General features: G+C 41.4%; 2 protein-coding genes across 7 annotated transcripts in view; both read right to left on the bottom strand.

Moving 5' to 3' along the window:
- The window catches only part of si:ch211-194b1.1 (protein Wiz), a 40,758-nt gene extending 28,449 nt beyond the window's left edge, over nt 1-12,309 (bottom strand). The window contains exons 1-7 of one of the 6 annotated variants that reach the window (XM_024271721.2): nt 11,925-12,309; nt 11,369-11,523; nt 11,141-11,303; nt 10,885-10,960; nt 8,832-8,953; nt 7,357-8,760; nt 1,125-1,553 (exon numbers count right to left, since the gene is read on the bottom strand). In XM_024271721.2, coding sequence (XP_024127489.1) covers nt 1,125-1,553; nt 7,357-8,760; nt 8,832-8,953; nt 10,885-10,960; nt 11,141-11,303; nt 11,369-11,464 — 2,290 coding nt within the window. In that variant the 5' untranslated portion in view covers nt 11,465-11,523; nt 11,925-12,309. Of the gene's footprint in view, nt 1-1,124; nt 1,554-7,356; nt 8,761-8,831; nt 8,954-10,884; nt 11,066-11,140; nt 11,304-11,368 lie in introns of those variants that run through there. The other 5 variants (XM_024271718.2, XM_036213362.1, XM_024271719.2 and 2 more) reach the window with 5 other exon arrangements.
- Nucleotides 12,310-14,974: 2,665 nt separating this feature from the next.
- pglyrp6 (peptidoglycan recognition protein 6) overlaps nt 14,975-19,245 on the bottom strand; it is a 5,419-nt gene continuing 1,148 nt past the window's right edge. The window contains exons 2-5 of the mRNA XM_024272536.2: nt 18,157-18,984; nt 16,830-17,040; nt 16,466-16,760; nt 14,975-15,075 (exon numbers count right to left, since the gene is read on the bottom strand). Of these exons, the coding sequence (XP_024128304.1) occupies nt 15,070-15,075; nt 16,466-16,760; nt 16,830-17,040; nt 18,157-18,984 (1,340 nt within the window). The 3' untranslated portion in view covers nt 14,975-15,069. The remainder of the gene's footprint in view (nt 15,076-16,465; nt 16,761-16,829; nt 17,041-18,156; nt 18,985-19,245) is intronic.

Here is a 19,245-nt window from a genome sequence, read left to right as displayed (position 1 = left end):
AACTTTCAATGGCCACGTGTTTCAAGCGTAAAAGTCTTAAAAAGTTGTGTTGCGACGAGTGATAGCAAGAGTTCTGAACGTGTAAGGCAGAAATATGTATATATACGCATGTTTACATCAAGTTTTCACTGGAAGTGGTCACTGCATTACAGAGGCAGTGAGAATGTCACATTACTGTGTGAATGTGTGTGTGCATGGGTGTGATACAGAGCACATTGGGTCTTCTAAGCAGGTAATGAAGCACCATATAGATATACACCATTTACCAATTAAACTACAAAAATGGAGATTCTGTCCTATTATAATAAAAAAGTAAATGGCATAGACTTATATATCACTTTTATGCCTTCCTTGAAGGCCCAACGAACTTTACAATCAGATCCATTCACCCGAAGATGGTGGCTCCGCTGCTGAACACTGGCACCAAGGACACTTTGACACATGGAGGGGCAAGGCAGGAATTGAACCCGCAATCTTCTGATCAGGAGTCGACCGCCCTACCGCTGCCGCCCCAAAAAGCTTCCTGTTATGAATTCCACCAGAGGGTTGAGAAACCCTGGTTCATGTAATTGGTGGACTGGTGACTTTGAGGATGGATGGATGGATGAGTCCACTCTTAACCCGGATCTCGCTCCATTTTCAGCACTTTTGTATTGATTAGATCATTGATTGGATTGGATTGGATTGGATCAACAGAACCAATGCAAAACATTCAAAGCAGGCTCTACTTATCAGAATCTAACCAAATATTAGGATTACTTATTGGTTTTAGGTAAATTATCCAAAAAGGATCTGGATTGATCTTCCTTCTCCAGAAATATTCTACTGGAACACCTTTGTTTTCTATCTGTTCTGCTCCACTGGTAATCCCACACAACCACTGACTGGTTTTCCTCTTATAATCTGAATAATTTAGAAGTGAGAATTTTTGCTGTCCTGACCTTGAGGCTTTAATTTATAGAAGCGTCTTCTTTGGCTGAAAAGCCCATGATGCAACAGAAAGAAGAGATCTGAAATACTTTGTTTTGAGGTTAAAAGAAAAATGACATTTTGCTTTTAAAGATAAACTCAGCTGGGTTCGAGTTATTGTTTTAGGAAGGAATAATAAAGCCAAATAAAGAGACCTTTCTTCTTCTTCTTTTGATACGAGAATTTCTTCTCAATGGCGTTGACTTCTTCTGGTGAAATAAAGTGGCGCACGTTGTAGCTGACACCCACTCGGTTCAGGTGTCCTCTCACGTGATTGGCGAGCCCGATTCCATTGTGAAACCGATCAGGGCAGTAGGGACATTTCTTCTCCACGGGCTTCAGCGCCTCTGCGTCCTCATCGGAGTCGTCTTCATCTAACATGTGCTGGGACAGGAAGCGTTGCACATCTTCCTCGTCCACGTCGTCATCGTCACTGTCAGTTGGGGCCGGAGAGGCGGGGACCCTCCTACTCCTCCTCAAGAGGAACACCTTTCCATCTTTGTTCATTTCCTCCATGTCTTTGTCTTCTGCAGCCGCTCTGGAAGGCAGTGTTAATGTAGCATGGATCACTGAAGAAGACTCCTCTGTAAAGGAAAGACACGATTGCATCATCAAAACAAAAACTTTCATCTTTTTACACCATGTGAAGTATGTCACTGGAGGTAGCATGCTAGAATATTAGCTTACATCATTATCTGCTGGAAACTATAGTTAGATAGAAAGTCCATATTACTACTTTTAATCTTAGTAAATTTAAGACAAAATTTACTGTTAGTCTTACAAGTACATTTTCATCATACAAAGGTTAATTTTTCATGTATTGGTTTTTGTGTTATTATAATCATTCTTTGATGAATACAATCTGCATAAATTGTTTTTTTTAATTAGAATATTTTGATTTGTTTTCTCCATTACCTAATGAAGATGATCTTTACTTATTACTTTTTCTGTTTTTATAATCATTCTTTGATAAATACAATCTGCACTAATTGTTTTCTAATGAGAATATTTAGATTTTTACTGCATTAGCAAATGCAGATGATTTAATTATTACTTTTGTATTATCATAGTTCTTTGAATACAATCTGCACAAAGTGTCTTTTTTTCAATGAGAATATTAGATTATTGTTACTGATTAATATAAATGATTTGTTGTGGATGCTTTGAAATTTGATTACATCAATGATATTAATGATCCTTAAAAGCCTGAATCTATAAATATTTGATATTAAGTCCTGAACCAGATATTGATCATTCATGTAGAGAAAATGGTCGAGTCGGGGTGGGATTATATAAGTTTGCTTCCTTCCACTCCCTTTCAAGTGATCTCCTTGTGATTTATTAAGTGATATGTTATTTATTATGACCTGATTGCTTGAAATAAACCATTTCATTCATTCATTCATTTTGTCATATATTTCGGATCACTAAAGATGTATAATACCTAAGCTAACAACTAGCCAAACTGAGGGCCAAATCTCTATTTCTTTGGGTGTATTCAGCCTCGAAAAGTCCCTTGGTCTGAACGGAGTCCTGAACGCTGCATTCTGTATTCAGACTGGCTTCTATCGCAGATTTCTGTTTCAAATCAAAGCCTGTAAACAACTCCATGTGACTAAAGATCTCCTCAGTCATTGTCCAGGAATTTTCGTGTGTCTCTTGCTTCTTTGTTGAGCCTCTGTCTATTTTTTTCTTGTGAACATGTTTGCTTTTTCTTTCGCAGGTCGTGTCAACTCACATGGTCACAAAATTATGGGTGGAGGCGTTACGTCCTGCTGCTGCTGTGACATGCCCTGCCATTCTGCTACCCTGGCAGGTGAGGCAAATTATCTTAAGTAGCACCTGCAAGGCAGGCTGAGGAACTGGTTGGGTTTTAGTTGGTGTGGTGCTGGTTTTATTATTCTCTTTCACAATCTTTGTCCTCAGCAGTCTTCGACTTAGACCGCTGGGTTTTCCTATTTTAGTTTGGAGTTGGACCTTGGTAGTCTTAGTTTGCGGGCTTTGTTTGTTTTCTTAAGGTAGTTTTGGTTAGCAGGGAGCTGCCGACTCCAACAGTCGACATGGCTCGGTCAGCAGTCTCCCTGACTTATTTTATGTTTGGTCAAGGTTCTAATTCCTTTGGTTTGTCTTTTCGTTTTACCCAGCACACCAATTGTTTTTCATTTTTGCTTTTCAGGAAACAATTTCTTTGCTTCCCTTATTTAATCAACTGTGTTCCTTTTTCTCACTGGTGTCCAGTTTTTGTTATGGTCCCATTTTTGGTTTTCTCTCTAGACTTGAGCCAGGTCTGCCTAATGGGACCGTAACTGTAGATTGTTGGGGAAACCGTGTGAGAAGTAATATGTATCACTTTAAAAGTTGCTTTACTGAGTCTGCATTCATCTGACCACATTTCATTGAGTCGCTATTGCATCGTTGCTCCACATTTGCTGCTAATGCCCGGCTACAGTGGCCATTTTGGTCCAGTTGTTCCAAAAACTGAGCAAATTCAGTCTGAGGTATTTCAGAGTAAACCAAAGTTCAGTCTGATCCGAAACCAACTGAGACTCCCTCAAAAGATGGGTCCGAGAGTGGTTCCTGGTCCCGGACCTGCTTTTATTCAAACAGAAAATGTATTTCGGATTATCAGGGTAAATGAACTCTAGTTTACTTTAAGTGAATCAAATGTGTCCAGTCTGAATATCTTTTTTCTAACTGTCTCATTTTCATATGACAGTTACAGAAAGAGGACAGACATTTTAATGATATAAAGTCATGGAGGTTAGGTCTTGCTAGCAAAAAGGAATGCTGCTCTACTTTCAAGGCTTGTTTCACTGTAACACATGAAATACACTCTTGCTTTATCAAGGCATATTGGATTAGGACTTTTACTGACTTCCAGGTCCCTAAAAGTAATAACATTTTCAAATTTCCTTTAGCAACTAACATTTTTAACGTTTTAGATTAAATCGATTAGGTTGGTACAGTGTTAAGCTAGATGAATATGGTTGTTTCCATAAGACAAAAAGGTAACAAATGGTTGTTCCTTAACTTTGACAGGTTTCACTAATGACTCCAGTCCTTTCATTCTATCATAAAGACTCCCATACATCTGAGAAAGAGCACTTTTATCCTACTATTATGTGGAAGGCTTCCAGCCAGTTTACACCCAGGGATTTAACCCCCAAGAACTCATAGTGACATTAGTGTAATACAAAAATATCAGAAATTTGTTCTGTGGTCTACTTAGTCTGTGACATATCCCACATAGTATTTGTTTTAGGGAAAAATGGGTCTGGGTTCTCATGAGTTAAAAGGTATCCTTCCATCGCTGGCCTATTTTGAGAAGGGCTCGTCTCCAATAAGAACAAATGACTTGTATGCACGTAGGATTGCCTCGATGAGTTTCAACATGTAGGATTTCCGCCTGACTGAATATTGTGAGCACTCCTATGACTCAAAGTCCTTTCAATGAAGAAGTCATGATGCCTACATCTCATAAAGTCCTATTAATACTCTTTTGTCAAACCCACTCAATTCTATAGAACTGTACCAGAAAACTGGAGAAGAGGTAATCTGTCAGAACACCACAACTGGAGAAACCTGGGTGTGATCGTGCCACTGCAGACAGGAGAGACCCCTGGCAGGTTTAGAATGATCAGCGGTTATTCTTCTGGACAAATACCCTTAGTGCACAACAGGGCAGCCACGATTAGTCGACTAATCGACGATGAATCGACTACTAAAATAGTCAACGACTAATTTAATAGTCGATTGGTCGTTAATTTATGTTATATGGAGTCAGAGTGAAAGTTATAACTGCATTCTGCTAGCTTTTTAGAGTATTTTTGCATTTATTGAGGTATTTTAGGCTAATATTTCAGCTACATGCTAGCTGTTTTGGCTAAGTTAGGATTTTTTCAGTTTTTTAGGCTAATTTGGAGTTTAGCTAAGAATTCATGCTAGTTATTTTGGCTGATTTAGCCTTTTTTTGTTTTTAGGTTATTTTGGAGTTCAGCTAATATTTCAGCTACATGCTATTTTGGCTAGTTTAGGCTTTTTTCCGTTTTTTAGGCTAATTTGGCATTTAACTAATATTTCAGCTGGCTATCAGCTTCAGCGTTTTTAGCTACCAATTTTAGCATCTTCAGCTATCAGCACTAGTATGTTCAGCAGCCAAATTCCTCTTACAGCATTCTCACTAGTATTATTGCTGGCAATGCTTTATATCTAGTTTTTAGTTAGTTTAAAGCTAATGATGTTAAAATGTGTGCTTTACATCCAGTTTGCTCATGACCCGATCAGTCGACTAATCGGAAAAATTAGTCGACTATTAAAATAATCGTTTGTGGCAGCACTAGAGCACAATCAGTGCTCCAGAAGCTTGTCTGGAGATCTGTCAAATCCCCCAATCAACTGCAGGAGACACCCATTCAGCAACAGTGGATGCAGAGATCGAGCAGTCAACTCCTTGAATCCCGCCCTGCCCACCCGTGCACTGAACTGTCCTTGGAACCCCACATTGGTCCTGGTGGTTATAGGTTGATGCCATCAGTACGTGTGTGAACAGGTGAATGGGAATGTGGCAGTAAAGCATTTTGGGCCTTCAAGAAAGGTAGAACATCACAAGTATATACCTTTACCATTTAGCATGTTTGAAGCTCTTTTAATACTCCGAGGACACCGTGATGTCTAAAGGTAGTGTCCTCCACCAAGGTCAAAGGTCAAATCTTTCAGGTCAAACCATTTTTACTGTGGCCAACCAATTTTTACCAAGGCATGAAAAAGTGCAACTATTTCAGTGTATTGGACGTTAAGAATACATTTGTGATATCAACACTGTATGACGTGCAGTAAATTAAATTTTTCATGTTCACAAAAATGTCACCAGCTCTGAAAATTGTGTCAAATCTGCTGACATATTTGTAATTACAAATATCCAATTTGCCCTGCGACAGACTGGCGACCTGTCCAAGGTGTACCCTGGCTTCGCCCATCAGCAGCCGGCTAAGACTCTGGCACCCCCACGACCCCAAAGGGACAAGCAGCTAAGAAGATGAATGAATATCTAATTAGTGCTTTAGGATTCAGATTGAAAGTCTTCAGAATTGGCTGTTACAATATACAGAATGTTTACAAAGATTGACTTCATAAACAATTATCACTAGCATGCTACATCAAAAACAAGAATGCTATTAGTTTGTATTGTCAATGTACACAAAACATTTTTACTTTGATGTGGCAAAGACAATACTATATAAAGGTTTTGGCTCCTATAAAAAAATCAAATAATGAATATCATTGCTTTCATGAATTGGGATGCTACATGAGCTACAGCAAAATATTTCTAAAGACCTACTCCAATGAAAATCGTGTTTTTAGCATGTTCTTGTAGCATTTTTCCCATGATGGAGGACAGATGTCAGTGGGCCATTCTCATGCATCCACTTGTAGACAAATAGATCCGTGAACGTCTTTGTTTTCTTCGTCTAAACTGGAATCTGAAACCTGTACGACTGGATAGCTCTCATATTGATCTCCCTTTTTATTGAACCGTAGGTTGAGAGTGTGAGGGGCTGTAAGCTAGTGGATGATGGGATATCAGTGGAGGCTTACTCTTTGCCATCAGAACTACTGCCACTTTGCAGAAACTATGTCCTAGAAAACGACACAATTTTTTTACGTTTTGGCTAAGAAACAAGTAAAAGATCCCTGGGAACACTTTTACGATTGATCGGAGTGACACTTTAAAGTCTCGCAAGACAATGTGACATTACACTGTATGTCATAATGGAGCAGTTTCACAATAAGTTGTGGAGAATCTATGATCAAATCAAACTTAATATTGAAGCAAATACTCTAAATCCAATTGTGATTACAGCATCTTATCGTTTTAGGACTTTTTTAGCCTAAGATCAGTTCTCACACTCAACCGAATCAGCTCTGCTTACAAGCAAAAAATAAGTACTGCTTGTGACCCTAAATGTTTTTTTCAGGAAACATGAAAGCTGCTTTTTTTCTCTAAACACATCCAGCAGATATGAAGCACTAAAAAACCTTCTTTAGAGTCATGTGAATAGCCTCTCAGTTTTCACCTCCTATAAAAGATCATAGTTAACTCCTTAGTGGTGAAGGTATGGAATATTCTGCAGTTTGGTGCTAAGTGGAAAAAGTTACTGCTGACGCTGAAAGTAAGTCTGCAAGAACTGTCAGGGTGAAGTATTTTAACAAAATAGAAGTGAAAGACGTTGGAAAGTAATGGAGTTGGGTAATCATTCATGCAATAAGTCACCATTTAAAGTAAATAATGGGACGGTGGAGGAATTAGCTAAGTCTCCTTTGGGTTTTTCTGTGAGCATGAGATAACATGACGTCTGCATTGTGTTTTCGAGTGCCCTCTGCTCTCACCGGTGTTGGGTTTCGCTTTTGTTTGGGGCTTCCCTCCCACAGGTGAGTTTTCCTCAGAGGTAAGTTCCTTTCTGCGCTCCTGTTTTTCCCCTCGACTCGACGATTCATCGTCCATTTCGGGGTTAAACTGGGTCCAGGTCTTCCCCCGCGTGCTGAATCTCCTGCTCCCTACCGCTTGGCTTTTGGGCCGACGGTCTGGAGCCGCGACGTCCTCGGAGGCGGTGACTCCATGCTGACTTTTTGACTCAGAGAGGCGAGACCCTCCGTCATCCTGCTCCTCGCGAGCAGACACAGCGTGGACAAGTGTCTGGTGTTCCCTCAGTGTGCTTAGACTGGAAGTCAGGAAGGCACAGTGACCACACCTTAGGGAGGTGGATGCCAAAGTCGATGCTGAGCCAGGAGAGGGGGAGTCAGCCTGGAGAGCAGGTTTTTTTCTATTGTGGGTCTTGGAGTGATTAGCCAGAGCCTGTGATGTTCTTGTGCTGAAGTTACACTTGGTGCAGACAAAGCGGCGGCGGTAAGAAGACACGGTTCTGGTCTGAGCCGGGATTCCAGCTGAAGTCAAAGGCGTTGCGTAAAAGTCCTGGTCTGGTGTTGAAAGTGAAGCAGGAGACAGAGGTGGAGATTTGACTATTTCTGGGTCTGACATTTTGCCTGCATTGGAAACCGGGCCTGCATGTTGTGCAACGGCCGGGCGGGCGGGAGTCTCCTCGTTTTCCGCCATCTCTTTCGCGGTTCCGTTCTCGTTCAGCTTCTCGATCTCCTCCAGGATCTTCAGGCGGGACTCACAGTGCCTTCTGTGGTGGTCCGCCAGCGCCGGCCTGTTGGGCAGGTTCCACCCACACTCGGTGCACTGAAAACTTCTGCCCTTCCCGGCACGCCGGCCCGCCCCTGCCGTGCTCTGACAGTGCTCGGCCATGTGCTCCTGCAGGTGGACCTGCTTTCTGAAGTAAATGCTGCACTCCACACAGGTGAAAATGGTTTCACCTGACTCTGGCGCCCCCACCTCCTCCTCTTTGTACTTCTTCCCTCTCAGCTTTCTGGTCCCCTCCTCAAAGCTGTCTTCCTCGAAATCATAAACCCCTCCCCCTGGGTGTCCACGCTTTGCAGCTTTACACCTTAAGGGACTCCGTTTTGTCAGCTTTTCAGATTTGTTGGAGCTTCTGAGTCCGGAGAAGGGCCGCAGGAGGACCCGCTTCTTTCTGCACCGCTGAATGAAGGTGCAGTGAGCCCAGGGGGCGGGAGGGGGGCTCTCTGGGTCCGAGTCCCCGGGGAAGGTGTAAACGTCTATTTCTTTCCTCTTTGGCCTCGTCTCCTCCTCTCTACCGTCCTCCTCCGCCTCCATGTGGGAGCCATCCTCCGGTCTGGACGGGAATGCCTCCCCTCTCTCGGAATCGTCTTCCACTGAAAGGAAAGCAGAGGTGGTTGGAAGAACAAAGGGCAGATGGATCCAGCTTCCTCCTTTTGGTACCTACGTTCTTTCTGACCCAGCTGAGAGGCATCAATGCTCTGGAGGACGTCACCGCGTCTGTCCACAGGGGGCGACGTTTCCGTTTCACTGCCGGGACGCTGCAGTTTTTCTGCTTCGTGGTCAAGCCTGAGAGAATGGATAGAGAGAGTTTACATTTGTCAGTCCTGTCACTTAGGATTATGCATTTTTATTTTTAAAAAAATTATTTAACCCTTAAGCACAAAATCTTTAACGTACTGTAACTTTTCAGCCGTTAACACGATAATGCCAGTAATCTACTGGCATTATCGTGTTGAAAATTAAAAAATTACAGTAAAACAAAGAACTTAAGCACAAAGTTAAAGGGACTGTTTTATATCCTTACTAAAAAGCTAACAATTCAGTTATAGTTCTATGACATATATTAAAGACCCACTCCAAGAACATTTTAATGTATTTTTCTAAAGATGGATGACAAATTATAGGAAGAAAATTCTGATTTAAAACTGTATTTCATACCATTTCTATATTGAAATGTTGTGAAAATAAAAAAATGCCATTAAAAAAAGCATCTACGACAAGCTTCCTGTTACTCTCCATCCACTTTTAGACAAATAGATCCACGAACGTCTTTGTTTTCCTCGTCTGAGCTGGAATCTGGATCAAAACTGTACCACTGGATAGCTCTCGTATTGTTCATCAACAATTTGGGGGTACAGCTGCACGATAGGAAAACTTGCAATGTGCGATTCAAGTTAACTGCAGAAGCCAAAAATGGCCTGCCCTACTTTTTTTTTCTCATGAAGGCACCACCCTTACGAAACAACCATATATTTCTCAATATATGGAGAACAATATATTTACAGTATGTTCCATATATGAAAGCAATATTTATCTGTATATTGACTATTACCATTTTCCTTTACTGAAATATACCGATCCATATATTCTGATACATTGCTCTATATACTAAAATATGCTATACAATACATTGTGATTTATACTGTAATATCCTGTTCTATGTACTGAAATATGCTATATAATATATATATTAATGAATAAAAAGGTCTCTTTGGGGTCCAGATGACTCCAATCATATACTGATGTGTGATTCCTTCCATGACAAATGTAGACAGGATTTTATGTCTGCCATGGACATTAGTGAAACTCAAAAATCAAAGATAAAAGAAGTTCAGCGCACCGTCTTGTAGGGTCCAGATGACCCCACTTTTAATGTAAACAAGCCAAGGAGAGCGGAAGGGGTATTAATATGGTGTCAATTTATCTACATATATTTTCCAGAATATTGCAACATGTTTTTGTTTCGTAAGGGTAGGCGGAGACGCTCGTCTACGCTGGGTTTTGTCAATCAACTTGTTTGTTTGGGGGCTATCGGGAAATAAAGGGTGGAGGCTGGAGCAGGAGACAGAATTAAGGCGTTTGATGAGTGTAGATCATGAGCTACGGCCCGCGGGCCGGATAAGGCACAGACGTGACACGCGCTTGCAAAGAAATAATGTCTTTCTTGATCTCTCGTTATGCCGGTATTTATTTTCCTTTGCTTCCCCTAGTGGTGGAATTGTGCATTGCGGCCATTTTGTTAAAGAACCATAACTGGTCAAAGGAATGTTTTTTTTTTTTTTCTACATTCTTATATATTTTTTTCTCCTCACAACTGGGCCGGATTAAATCATCTGGCATCTCCCGCAGGCCATATGTTTGACACCCCTGGTGTAAACAGGACTGTCAGGTATAGGTGATGGGAAGAGGGGTGGTCCGGCCCACAACTCTCCCACAAACTATGTTCTAGAAAACAACAGGTTTAATTACTTTGGCTAAAAGCGGCATAATCACCATGAAAAGACACTTTGAAAATGGATGAAAAGTTGATCGGAGTGAGTCTTTAACGTATATATATTTTTTAATTCAATAAAAGAAGCATCTTAAAGTTGTATGCGTTTGCATGTACAAAGAACTGAATGTGATACATAGAGGAGAAAACGTGTGTCCTCTGTGCTCTGTGCTGTTTGACCTCGCAGCCAAACAGCACAATCCTCCCTCCTGCACCTCCTCCTCACCTGAGTCCAGAAGAAGGAGATCCGGGGCTGTGAGCAGCCAGACCGTGAGGGTTAGAAAAGTTCTGTAGCTCCTCTTCTGACACACCACAGCGCACAAAACACACAAACCAACAGAAACATCACAGCTCAACAGTTACAATCCAAAGTTACATAAAGAGCAAGATGAGGGAAACATGTATAACTGCAAGGACACAACAATGAGAAGTGGGTTAGCTGAATTCAGGCTCTGGCGCTTCCAGGAGACATGAAGAGTTACCATCTAGAGCTTCCTTCTCGGAGTCGGAGTCCCAGCTTAGGGAGGAGGTAAAGGCTGAGGACTTGAGGGTCCTCTGTGCGGTCCTCCCCGGCTCTGCTCCGGGCTGGGGGCCCTCCTCTCCAGCAGACATCAGGTCATCCTCCACGTCTCCAGAACTCAAGGGCTGGAAGATAAAGGCACAATAAGCGTCTGGTGAAGATGGACAAAAGGAGGACAAACAAGGCTTACCTCTAAGGCGCAGTTGAGGAAGTTGGTAGAAGTTTGTGCTGAATCGAAGGTCGGGGGCTCCTGGCTGGTCCCTGGGGTCAGGGGTTCTGGCTCCATGGTCCCCCAGAGAACAGGAAAGAGTCCCACTGGTGAGCAGCCCACCTACATTGTGCAGCCTGCAAGCAACATCAACAGTTGCTAACAACTTTGCTGTGCAGTGACGCACCACACAAGACCAAAAAACAGGTGGTCCTCGGTTCTGCAGAACCGGTTCAGGGTCTGACCCACTTTCGCAGCACGCCAGGTCTGGAAGCCCGAGCGGGAGCGCTGGGCGGTTACATAAAGAAGTGGCCTTTCTATCCAGGCCCGCGTCCTGCCTCCACAGCTGCCCCTCTCACAGCAGGAAAATGCCCGGACGCGGCGGGCTGTCAGGCGGCCAGCGCGGAGCGGATCACGCCGGTCCAGCTGCTGACAGCTGACGGGGACGAGCCGGCCGCCACGTCCGCCGCCGCCGCTTCCACCGCCGCCGCCTTCAGAGTGCAGCTTCGGTAGAGGAGGAGAAGGAGGGGGAACTCACTGAGATCGGCCTGGTGTAGCGGCAGAGGGGGGCCGGCGGCTCAGGCGCCGCCGCTCGTCATTCTTTCCGAGCGGAGCCGAAGCTTTGAGCCGCGCGCGCGACGCCCGCGCGAGGCTCCGGCCGCCGCGGCCGCTGAGGCGGGAAGAGCGGCGCTGCTTTCAGGCTCGGCTCGGGCTCTCTGCGGGGAGATGCCAGGCGCCGGACTCCATGTTATTTGGCTTGCAGGCAGGCACGCCACGGCGGCGTACGTAACGTCGACGGGGAGGGCGACGGGAAGAGTTTGGAGGAGCCCACCGGAGCGACTTTGAAGAGTTCAACTTAACCGAGTCAGGATTCTCCTGCTTTTATATTCCGACTTTTTTTCCCTTTTCGAGACGAATTTCCACCGCCACATATATCAAATAAAGACTCGCCTATGAACTCTATAGTGTTTTTTTATCTCTATATCCTCAAACTACATTAACTTTAGCGAGTATTAGTTCCTCACGTTTGGACATAACCTGTCTCGTTTCTGCGCGCGCGCTCATTACTCTATAATAAAACTTGCTTCACATTAACAAAACACATACGAACCGACCGATGGGAACTTAAATGTAGCCTATGTATTTTTATTGCTATCAGTTAAATAGTTTGTTTTAACTTTATTCTCTTAATGCTGTGAATCAATAAACTTCTAATTATCAAAGGGATCAATGGCGCCCTCGTTTGGTGATTGGTGGAACAGCATCTTCATGTGTAGCTTAAATAACTTCTTTTTAACTTAGTTTGATTGATTTCCTTTTATTTTCAAATACAAAAATTATTAACAGAAAGTAAAAAAGAGTTCGAAAAAGGAGTTTGTCGAGGAAAAATCTTATGAAATTCCACCCCCAATCTTAATATATTTTATGCACACAGTTTTACACATTATACATATATGTTATTCATATGAATACAAAGAAATTAAAGCAAAAATAACAATACCAAAGCAATATAAATAAGTTATGATTGTCCGTATTTTTTCCAATTTGGCTTCTCACTTTCATATTTATACATTTCCAAAATTTTCCGTTTTTATTTTTTCTCACATTTTTGTGGGAGAGTTAGGTAAGCAGAGCCAAGTTTTACTTAAAGTGCCTCTAAAGCAAGGGAACTTATGTAATGCCTGCTAGTAAATTATTTATATATAGTTTAGAACATGTGTCAAAGTCATGGCCCGGGGGCCGGATCCAGCCCTCGGGGTAATTCTGTCCGGCCCTCCAGATCATTTTGTTTTATTGATATTAATGGCCCGATGTTATCTTGCACTCATTTCTGATTTGTATAATTTTGACAAAATATATTTATATGGAGAATATAATATTGAAAGGTATTTGAGGTTTAAGTTGATTTATTCTGGAATAATATTCCTGCCTGTTTTTATTATTCATGATTATGTTAAATAGTTACGGTTTTAAAGTTTTAAAAATTGGCATTATGCTAAGTTTTTTGACTATTATGATTGATCTTATTAAGATATTTTTAGGCTATTTTGGAGTTTAGCTAATATTTCAGCTATACATGCTAGCTGTTTTAGCTAATTTAGGCTTTTTTCAGGCTGTTTTGGGGGTTTAGCTAACATTTAGGCTTCATGCTAGCTTTTTTTCTGGCTAATTTAGGCTTTTTTCAGTTTTTTAGGCTATTTTGAAGTTAAGCTATTTTTTCAGCTACATGCTAGCTATTTTGGATAACCAAAGTTTTTTTTTTTTGGTTTGTTTTTTAGGGTAATTTGGCATTTAGGTAATATTTTAGCTAGCTACCAACTTCAGCATTTTTAAGTATCCATTTCAGCATCTTCAGCGGCTAAATTCAGCTTACAGCACTCACACTAGTATTATCGCAGGTAATGCTGTATATCAAGTTCATAATTATGTTAAAAAATTATGGTTTTAAAGATTAAAAAATTTTGTTTTAGAATGTTCAATAAATGTTCAGCTCACGATCTAAGATGTGTTTTAGATTTTGGCCCCTTGTGCGATTGAGTTTCAGGGTCTTGTGCACCCCTGGATCACTTAGGATCTCAAATAAACGTTTGGAGAACTGTAGCTTTAAGAAAAAAAACGATTTTTGTGGCACAACTTGCCCCTGGCATTTCCTTGCAGCAAGGAAATGTAAGCTTATGCTCTCTTCTAGCTAAAAGTTTTCTCAAGAAACTTGTCACTGATTTAGTTTTCTTCGACATTTTCCGTCAGTCCTACATAGTTTTAGGATTTTGATTTTTTTTTTTTTGGGGGGGGGACCACTTACCCCAAGCACACCATTTTTAATGTTATATTGTGAGAAAGTAAACATTTTCCTCAAGTAACATATTTTATAAAACACAAATATTTCAACAAATACATTTTATAATAATAATATTGATATTTAACTTGAAAACAATAATTTAGAAACTCTTTAGACAGACATGATTATCAAACACATTCTTAAATCTCTCATAAATGTTGTAAATAAATGTCAGAATTGCTATCAGTGTGATATTTCATTATGTTCAGAGACAAAGCAGTCTCCACATTGACTCAAAATATTAATAAAGCAGAAAAAGAAAAACTGCAAACAGTCTTGGTGTAGATCTCGAACCGTTAATCAAAGAGAATCCAAACGTCAACGTGAGAAAAAGCAGTAAACATGCTGAGAAACTTGTGTTTTTATCCATTTAACTAATTTACAGTACTTATTATTTCAGGGCTTTGTATCAATTAAACAAAATTACAAATATCTTCATTATAGAAATGTTTTTCTGTAATATCAACATCGAAGCACGGTAGTGGTGACATTATAGTATGGATCTATTTTGGTTTATTTGTGAATAAAAGTGTGATGACTGCAAATAAGAAAAAAACACACAAAAAAGAAACATTCGGAAATACTGATAGCAATCCACATAAATCACATTTATCAAGTTAGAAAACATTCTTTTTATGCATTTTGTTTTGTTTAAACATAACTCACATAAGTGTCTTGGTCTAAATACAAAAGATTTTCTGACAACCTGATAAATGTTTCGATAAAAGAAAACTCCAACGAACAGCAGATGAGAGAAAGAGCAAGCTTTTATTGTGAAGAAGACACATCTTTGATTGGATGAGCATCTTGTTTGGGTTCTTCTTTAGGGTGAAGTGAGTCGGCTTTATGGCTGGAAAAAAGAAAATATTTTTCAAATTTAATTTCATTTTTATAGAACTTTTCCTGTTACAGAACACATCAACATGCTTTACAAATGTAAACAGAGAATAAAAATGATAGTGAAAATAGTCATCTTAATAAATAAAACCAACACAACATGCAAAAACCAATGGGGTCGTTTAAATCAATTAAAGGTCATGTAAAAACTAAAGTTAAGATTAAAATTTGAGTTTTAATTTAAAAACTTCTACAGTGTTTTTAGTTCTGACCTTTAGGGTCACCAGAAGACCTGAGGGCTCTGGAAATATCATACACTAAAAATACTTCTGATTTCCTTCTAAAAGTAAGAAAGAACGTCGCTGAGGGAACTAAAACATTTTTTCTTACATTTCTTGATCTGCGATGCTTTGTTTGCATTTTTTTGTTCTTAAAAATCTAAAAAACTAAAATCGAAATCAAACTTAAAATGAAAAAAGTAAAACACTGGATCAAGAAACAAAAGTTGTGTAATTTGTTATATTCAAAATTATTAGTTTTCATCAAAATAACATTTTGAGTTGATGGTTTACTGAAATCAAATGTTTGATTTGATAAAAACTAAAATTTTTATCTGTAACAAATGACACAATTTTTATGAGTTGATTGAACATTTCACTCTTTACAGTGTATTAAGGCAGAGGAGGTGCATAAAACAATAACTGGAGCACTGGGAGAAATACATACGGAATATAGATACAAATAGCAACTATCTGGTTTTCCGAGTTTTTTCCAAAAGATAAAGTTAACTTCTAGGGACCCATTCTTAAAGATCCTGTTTTTGGTGTTTTTCATGTTCTTGTAGCATTTTCTGATGATGAAGGACCAACATAAAGAATATTAAGCTTAAAATGACATTTCTGAATATTTCTTTATTCAAATCATTGTGAATCAGGAGCAGACGAAATAATTTGGTTTGAAAAAGCTTGCAGGTGTGACGTAGAAGCTACTACGGCAAGCCACGAGTTCCCTACTCCGCTCCATTGTGATCATCCACTTGCAGACAAATAGATCCATGAACGTCTTTGTTTTCCTCGTCTGAGCTGGTATCTGGATCTAAACTTTCTCGCCATATCTGTTGCACTGATAATGTGAGGTTGGAGCTGTAAGCTAGCAGGAGAAAGTGCAAACAGATGGATAACAGGAAGTTGGTGTGGGCTCACTTTGCATGAACAGTCCCACTCAGAACTCAGAAACTACTGTATGTCCTGGAGAACAACAGTTTTTTTTATTTTGGCTAAAATGGCACACTCATTATTAAAAGATCACTGGGATCACTTTGGAAAAGATCAAACCATAGCTAATCTTTATAGCTATGTAAAGTTAAAGTTGAGAGGAGGTGCTGCTTGACGTTCACTCCTTACCTGATAGTGTCCCCAGGTTGTGATCTCCTGGTAGAAGGTGTTTCCGGGACAGCTGGTGCTCACCATCTGTCTGTGGCCCTTCAGGATGTAGGACGACACCAGTTGCCCGCCTCCCACGGCGCAGGAGGCCAGCTGATCCCTCACCAGCGCCATGGAGTTCTGACTGGGCAGAGTGGTGGAGTAGTCCCCGATGAAGGAGACGCCGTAGCCTTTGGAGTTGTAGCCCCCAGTGTGGGCTCCCTGCCACTTCCACCCGCGGCCCTCGTAGATGTTTCCATCTGAGCCGGCGACGAAGCTTCAAGAGCACAGCGGAGTGTGTGAGACAGCTTTTGATGACCTGCTCTTGCTTTCTTGCGACCATTACCTGTATCCAATGTCATCCCAGCCGTTGGATTCCTGGTGGTAGCGCTGCATGGAGCGCATGTCTGCAGAGCACTGCTCAAAGGTCAGGCAGGGCTGGCTGGGGCTGGCGGTGTGGTGGATGAACAGGTAGGTCAGGGGCAGAGACAGGATGGTGGGGGTTCCTATGTAGGGGGCTGCACCCCACGTGCAGCGGGCAACGATGGGGGGGCACTCTGGAGCACATGGAGAGCATTAGTGAGATTGTTGTAAATCAGGGGTGTCAAACTCAATCACACATGGGGCCAAAATCCAAAACACACCTTAGATCACGGGCCGAACATTTATTGAACACTCTAAAACTACATTTTTAAAAGTTTTAAACCGTAACTTTTTAACATAATTATGAACTAGATATATAGCATTACCTGCGATAATGTTAGTGTGAATGCTGTAAGATGAATTTGGCCACTAAAATGCTAAAGCTGGTAGCCAGCTAAGATATTAGCTGAAAGCAAAATTAGCCTAAAAAAACGTATAAAAAAAAAAAAAGACGTAGGTTAGCCAAAACAGCTAGCATGTAGTTCAAATATTAGCGTAACTCCAAAACGGCTGCAAAAACTAAAACAAAATCCTTAATTAGCCAAAAGAAAAATAGCTAGTATGTAGCTGAAACATTAGCTAAATTTCAATATATCCTAACAAGCTTTAAAGAACCCAAATTAACCAAAACGGCAAGCAAGTAGTTGAAATATTAGCTAAACACCAAAACAACCCCCCCCCAAAAAAATTTTTAAAGCTTAAATAAGCCAAAATAGTTGGCATGTAGCTGAAATATTAGCTAAACTCCCAAACAGCCTCAAAAAAAAAAAAAAAACTAAATTGGCCAAAATAACGAGCATGTAGCTGACATATTAGCTAAACTCCAAAATAGTCCAAAAAAACTAGCAGAATGCCAATTTTTAAAAACTTTAAAACCGCAACTTTTTATTATGAATAACAAAAAGGCAGGAATATTACTTCAGAATAAATCAACTTAAACCTTAAATAAATGTCAATATTTTACTCTCCATAAAAATAGATTTTGTTAAAATTATACAAGTTAGAATTTAGCGTCTGTGTTCGTTTTTCTGCTGATTCACATTGTTGACGCTTCCTGACTGTTTAACAACATGCACTAAACATGCATAAAGTTTTATTAGCGCAAGATAACATCAGGTCATTAAAAACAATAAACTAAAATGATCTGGAGGGCCGAATATATTTATCCGGAGGGCCGGATCCGGCCCCCGGGCTCTGACTTTGACCCCTGTGTTAGTAGATGATTCTCATTCCTCCTCCTGGTTGCTCACCCATGAACATATGGACGAACTCCTTCATGCTCTCCTTCACCGCAGCCATCAGCCTCCTCTTCTGCTGGAGCTCCATCTTCAAGCGGCCCTCCAGCTTCTCCTGCAGCTCCAGGGATTTGGCGACCTGCCGGACCAGCACTGGAGGAGCCACCAGGGTTTTGAAGAGCTCCCTGCGGCGACGGCTGATGAGGCGAGGGGCGCCGTCCATTCCTCTGGCGTCCAACTGGTGGAGGTAGTAGTCTGTCAGGAGGCTGCTGAGCTTCATGGACTCTCCAGGTTTGGCAGACACCTCCTTTCCCAGAATCACTCCGTCCATGGCGCCGTGGACCTGAGCTGTAGTGAGTGTGGACGCAGCGTCTGAGAGGGTGAAGACCTGAGGGGAGGTCAGGTTGTCCCAGCAGCCATCCGTTGCAAGAGGCTGCGAGTTGTCAGAGCGCCGTCTGATAGAAGCACCCAGATCACGAGCCAGAGTGAGCTGGTAGAGTCCTGGAACGCGGCCGGGAGTCGAGGAGAGGAAACCAGCCTCGATGCCCAGGAGGAGCGGGCCGACAGCCACCGTCATCCCATCGGGAGTCAGAACCACGCCCTCTTCTCTGGCTCCCTCCAGCACTCGGTGCTGCACAGCCCTCCGAAGGTAGTCTGAGAGGTCAGCGTCCAGCTCAGGATGGCTGGAGTCAGCGTCTGGAAGAAAGTGTTGAACGAAGGCGTCGTTGAGGCCGCCGGCCCGGCGCAGCATCCTCAGCACCTCCACCGCCTCCAACTCAGGGTTCTCATCCTCCACCTGCTGCACCGCCTTAATGAAGTCCTTCATGTGACGCGAAAACAAAGCTGGAGACCAACAAAGGAAAAGAAAGCACAAACATTTATCTGTATTTCCCATCATCCCCTTCAGCTCAGTTTCTGCTTTTACATGCTTTTATTTAATATAAACAGACTTCCATCAGTTTACCTGCAAACTTTTACTTTACACTTAATATATATTTTTAAATACTAATTCCTTCCATTCCTTAGGATATTTGTTTTTCAACAATCTACAGTGCAAGATTATGTATATTAAAAATATTTTGTTTCAAAATTTTAAAGAGCAGT

Source organism: Oryzias melastigma, linkage group LG8 (genome assembly GCF_002922805.2).
Source record: "Oryzias melastigma strain HK-1 linkage group LG8, ASM292280v2, whole genome shotgun sequence".
NCBI lineage: Eukaryota > Metazoa > Chordata > Actinopteri > Beloniformes > Adrianichthyidae > Oryzias > Oryzias melastigma.
The sequence above is the reverse complement of the archived record's forward strand: the minus strand, read 5'-3'. Positions and strand labels throughout refer to the sequence as shown.